Raw genomic sequence first — 6000 nt, 5'->3', positions numbered from 1 at the left:
CTAATAAAGAAAACCCAATCAGACTTGTGCATGCCCCTAGCTAGCTAGGGCTCCAACTGCCATATACCCTAAACTTTGGCAAGGGAAGGCTGCTAGGCCCATGTGCGAGCAGCTAGCTACATGCGCCTCCCCTTTTGATTCGGTGCGGCTGGTAGTATATGGACACAGCAGCACTTGTGTAGCACAAGGGACCAAGCCGTCCTAAAATTCTTGCTCGACTCCTCTCGCCAATAATGGCTACTATTACACCACGTATATATGTGACCGCTTTAATGGGTCGGTGCCAACGCATCATGCGTACTTATCGCACATAACTAGAATCAAAAACAGCCTCATGAATGAAAAGGAGAGGAAGCTTCCAAATCAAAAACAGCTGTCCTTGGAAGTCAAAGCCTGTGTGCTAGCTACTGTATGCTGCGTGAGGCCCAGCCTACTTTCAAACATATATTCTCTCGATCCCCAGCCTACTTTCAAACCAAACTTGCTATGGATGGATGCAACAGTAGTCGCGTCCCAGGTTCCAGCGTGATTTACGGTGTGAAATCCGGCCGAGTCATCACGTCATGCAGTTGACCGGAGCAGTTTTTCCTTTTCTTTTTCCTGACCAACTCTTGCCAGAAAGGAGCTTAATAAAATCTGCTGGTTTGGTTAGGAGCAGGAGAAACTAAATAAAAGGCAGCAAAGCAGAAAGGCAAGCGATCAAGGCTTGGCCGAGCTTAATTGAATTCAATGAAGCTCCAGCCAAGAATGCAGCACCAAATCAATGAAGCTGACGCGTATGGCATGGTTAGGCACGATTGACTGGAAGAATCAGCAGTAGCTGGTGATGATGTGCCTGTCAGTCCTGGACTAACTACTTATTCTGCTCTTTCCTGAATTCGGCCGATGGCAGTACAGCCCTGGACTCTGCTGTTCTTTCACTCTCTGCACAGCGTTCGCTGCGATCTGGTTGGGCATTCAATCGCTACTCAGCAGCAGCTGCAGAAGTCGGCGCTTTTCATCTGCTTTGCCTTTCTCAGCACAAGTCACGGGGGCTAGTGGTATGTATAGAGATAAAAACAAGGAGGCGGCACAGCACAGGAATCAAAAGGGAGTGCTGCAAAAAGAAGCATGTGAAAGCGAAAGGATAGACGAAGAAGAGGATTGGCGGGGGAAAAGGGCACCGACGGATTAGCAGCCAGCAGCCCTGTGCAGTGTTGTGCAGTGTCTGATCCCGGAATTGGCGTTAGCCTTTTCCGCAGGGATCGTTGTTTACGCCAGAAGCGGGGAATTTCTTGGCTCCATACCATACACAAGAGATGCTTTTTTTTTTGTCGCCCCCGATGATGGGCGGCCGCGCGTCGAACACGGTGGGTGCGCTGCGCCACCGCGAGAAACTAACTGAAAGCGAGCGAGGGTGCTGCAGGGCTTTGACCACGCAACGCTTCTTGTGCTGCAGGGTTCCCACGCACGCGGGAAACGGCGAGCAGAGCTGCTGCATCGTCCATGACCATGATTGTCGGCATGGTATGTTATGATACCACCGACGAGCGACGACTTCAGCGCTGGCCGACGGACAACTAGCGGCAGCCGGAGGAAGGGCACGTCCAGAGCAGGCAGGGCCAACGACCGGACCGGGCAGCCGCCGCCGCCGCACGCAGCCCCACCCCACGAGCCCAACAAACAAACCGTGTGGGAGGGAGGGGAGGGAATCACATAGCATAGATGACGTGTACTCTGTCGCCGCTAATAACCTGGACCCCTCGCCGCGCCGCGACATTTGTTTGCGTTTGATTAATTTCCTCTCTGGCCGCCATCACTTTCTTCTTCTGCTTCATAAGAAGCAGCCTTGCTTGGCCCTCCTCCTCCTCCCGCCCTCGCCCCTCCACAACCAACCCAACCCATCGCCCGCCCCGCCACCATGAAGGGCGGCGACGTGAGCAGCATTAGCCCGCTGGTGTCCTTCGTCCTCGGCGCCGCCATGGCCACCGTCTGCGTCCTCTTCTTCATGTCCGCCAGCCCCACGCGCCGCCTCGCAGACATCTCCGCCTTCAGCTCTGGAAACGCCACCAACGACCTCCGCCTCGCCTCCTCCGACAACGCCGTGGCCGACGGCAACGGAGAGGTCACCGCGCCGGCGCCGGCGCCGGTAGAGGTACGACGCGTTTTCGCCTTCCTGCTCTCTTCTCTATTTTTCCCCCCCTCGCTCGGTCGCTTCTGATGATGATGGTGATTATTATGCCTGATCGTCAGAGTACTTGTCCGCGAATTACGTGCTGCTAACACCAATCGATCCCTTCTCACAATTTGATCCCCAGCAATAAATAAATAAATTCCGTCGATTTCTAACTGCAGCCTGCTTCGATTTTTTTTAATAAAAAAAAGCATGTTACTATGTTCCTACTATTTAATTATTTCCAAACTAGTAACCACAGCCCGGAGATGCCCATTTGTATTGTATGTATGCCCTTCCATTCAGCCAGCATAAACCACGGGAGAATGGGAATCCCCCCGTTGAACAAGTTACGTCGCCTGACGGCGACACCTTAACAAAAGCGTCAAGGGTCGTGCCTAGTTTATTATCTGTCACCCAAAGCCTAAATCCCAAAAGCCGGACCAGCTCACGTCTCTAGTAATTTCTTTTCCCACGGAGTATATGTAGTATGTGCGTTGTGTTGCCAACCACTTTCCCGTCTCCCCTCGCACCATTTGTCCTCTGCTCTGCTCCCCACCGCGGCCACTGTCGGCATGCTTTTTTACTACTGCCACGTCCACCGTCCCCCCGGTGCTGCCGGGCCCACGTGGCCTTGGGAAACCCTTCATGATGCGTAGCGTAGCAGAGGCAGGCATGGGCGCACCAACCATTTCTGCACACGCAGCTCATGCGTAGAGGGGGAGAGCTAGAATGGCTGCTTTGCTGCTGCACTGATTGGCCTGCACTAGCATCCAACAAAAGTAAATGTGAAAGATCGCACCTGCCTCAGGTTTTCGAAAACCTATCCCATCTGTAGCAGCAACGCAGCATATACCACCATGCATTTGGCATGTTAATAACGGGATTAACTATTAACTAGCAGCAGTAGCAATGAAATTCCAATTCTCAGCAGATTGAGACCAAAAATGCGTGCAGGCGCCGTCGCCTTGGGGCGACCTTGAGGAGGTGCTGCGGCGTGCGGCCACCAAGGACCGGACGGTGATCATGACGCAGATCAACGCGGCGTGGACGCGCCCGGGCTCCCTGCTCGACCTCTTCTTCGAGAGCTTCCGCACCGGGGAGGGCGGCGTCGCGCGCCTGCTGGACCACCTCGTCATCGTCACCATGGACCCGGCCGCGTACCAGGGGTGCCAGGCCGTGCACCGCCACTGCTACTTCCTCCGCACCTCCAACGGCGTCGACTACCGGTCGGAGAAGATGTTCATGAGCAAGGACTACCTCGAGATGATGTGGGGCCGGAACAGATTCCAGCAGACCGTGCTCGAGCTCGGATACAACTTCCTCTTCACGGTCAGTGCCCTTCTCTTCCTTGCTGTTTTTATTTCTTTGAGATCAATCATCATGCCTTCACTCGTTAATTGGTTGCGTAACGGCACCCACATGCTGCACACACGGACGAAGAACGATCATGCCGGCCGGCCGCCCTGAGTGGGTTAGTTACGGGGTTCTGATCGGTGGTTGTTGAACAATCCAGTCAGGCATGCCCGACTGCTGATTGGTTGCCAGCCGCTGCTGCACTGTTCTGCTTGGACTTTGAAAATGTCTTGGCTGATAGGGCGATTGCTGTTGACAAGCGGCTGATTCCTGAGCCAACTGCTTGTTACTACTTGCACTGTGAGGCCTAAAAAATTCCAAAGACTAGCGAGTACTAGGCGACACACACAAACGGTACCGTAACTTCCTTCTGGACGGTTCGCTTGACGTGACTGCGAGTCCGACGACGGCAAACGCCATTCCTAGAAACTTTATTCCTTCTTCTCAAGGATAAACATCATCAGTAGGTGGCCGACGACAGCAATCCTACCGTCGTTGCCGATGCACGAAGAAGAAGAAGAATCTATCTATCTATCTATCTATCTATCTAGTAGTAGCAGTAGTTACACGACGATGCATGATGCTTTATTACTGATGAGATGATGAGTGCCGAGAATTTATTAAACAAAAAAGCAATTAACGTATATACTATATGGTTTGGTTTGCATGCAGGACGTTGACGTGATGTGGTTCCGTGACCCGTTCCGGCACATCTCGATGGCGGCGGACATCGCCATCTCCAGCGACGTGTACATGGGCGACCCCTACAGCCTGCGCAACTTCCCCAACGGCGGCTTCCTCTTCGTGCGGTCGTCGGCCAAGACCATCGACTTCTACCGGGCGTGGCAGCAGGGGCGGTGGCGCTTCTTCGGGAAGCACGAGCAGGACGTGTTCAACCTCATCAAGCACGACATGGCCGCCAAGCTCGACCTCGCCATCCAGTTCCTCGACACCACCTACATCAGCGGATTCTGCCAGCTCAGCAAGGACCTCAACAAGATCTGCACGCTCCACGCAAACTGCTGCGTCGGGCTCGGCGCCAAGCTCCACGACCTCCGGGGAGTCCTCGACGTCTGGAGGAACTACACCGCCGGAACGACCGAGGAGCGACGCGCCGGGAAGTTCCAGTGGAAGCTCCCAGGAATCTGCATTCACTGATCGAGGTGTGATGAGCCTTTGCTAGCTAGAGCTAGGTCCGATGATGATCCATTATTCGTTTTCGATCGAGATCGGCCGCGCCGGTGCACTCGATCGATCGATGTGCACGGCGAGGCCAGCAGCTAGCGCGTGCGTTCAGGTGGCTGGCTTCTTGTCCATTCTCTCTCCGCTGCTTCTTTCTTGGCGTAAATTAAGTTTGAGGAGATACAAGGGAGCTGGGTAGGTTTGATTCTTTTGATTTGTGATGAAAGGCTAGGTAGAACCGAGAGATGGTTAAATTATACTGCTGCTCCCTCCGTATGTATGTACACAACAAAGGTTATATACAAATATAAATTCTATGTATCATCAGCCCCTCTTCTCTCTGCACCTGTAAATTTAAAAATGAACGCAGCAGCGCCCATTTGTTACGATCGAATTCGTGCTTCTCTCTCTTGGTCCACAGCAAAGTCTTGTGCTTGCTTTGCATTGCAGGCTCCACCAAATTCACATGGGCCACTGTTGGAGCCGCGCCCCAGAACTCCATATATGATGGGCTGGATCCATGGACAAAGCCAGTAAAGCCTCCCAGGTTTGTTCTGGTGGGGCAAAGTTCATAGGCCCTTCAAATGGGCCAGAACCAATGCTACCATAACATAAATGGGCCGGATTGCAAGATTAGGAACTTTTTCGAAGACGATCGGACAGAATTTGAACACATCCATTAACTCAAACAAAAATTGATGGGTGACGTCCATGGGGAGTTAAAGAATCCATGTACTCTAGTCAAGCGTTATTATTGCTATGGCAAAGGTATGCAGAAGAAGCTCTGACCTGCTAGGGAACGGAACCAACATGGGTGTTTGTGTTTTCTTCATTTTCTGGTAACCCGTACCTGTATATCAGCAGGCCATCCCTATTGTCCCTCTCCTAGGGAATTAAGGGAAAAAAGAACAAGATCAAGGGCAGTGAGTCGTGACTAGCACTAGCACCGACCACCTGACCTAAATTATTGCGGCGTTTACCAAATTAATCCTCCTAGTGTAGTTTTCATGGAACAGCAGAGTAGTGTATACGTGGATCCAGTGACCAGTGGGGATACATGATGGAGAGGAGGAGAAGCCCTGATGAGGAGCATGGCAGGGCATGGGTGAGCTACGGCCGGTCCAGAGTAGTAGAGAGCTAGAGCAGGACCCTTTCCTATCTTAAATGCTGTACGCGCTTTGCTTGATGTTCCCTGCTTGGTGTCGCTCAGGTACTGTTTGGAACAGCTCCTCCTTATTGCCGAGTCTGTATTATTGAGGATCAGAAAGCGCACTGCTTTCAGCCTAGAAGAAGAAGAAGAAGAAGAAAAC

At 52.6% G+C, this 6000-nt stretch overlaps 1 protein-coding gene across 1 annotated transcript; it reads left to right on the top strand.

Annotated features, from left to right (window-relative positions):
* The first annotated feature begins 1782 nt into the window (after positions 1-1782).
* Positions 1783-5017, top strand: LOC112877620 (uncharacterized protein At4g15970-like). The gene is made up of 3 exons (XM_025941967.1): positions 1783-2134; positions 3110-3484; positions 4181-5017. Exons 1-3 carry the CDS (start codon positions 1901-1903, stop codon positions 4664-4666), a joined length of 1095 nt encoding a protein of 364 aa, XP_025797752.1. The 5' UTR covers positions 1783-1900; the 3' UTR covers positions 4667-5017.
* The last annotated feature ends 983 nt before the right edge of the window (positions 5018-6000 follow it).

Source organism: Panicum hallii, chromosome 9 (genome assembly GCF_002211085.1).
Source record: "Panicum hallii strain FIL2 chromosome 9, PHallii_v3.1, whole genome shotgun sequence".
Taxonomy (NCBI): Eukaryota; Viridiplantae; Streptophyta; class Magnoliopsida; order Poales; family Poaceae; genus Panicum; species Panicum hallii.
The sequence above is the reverse complement of the archived record's forward strand: the minus strand, read 5'-3'. Positions and strand labels throughout refer to the sequence as shown.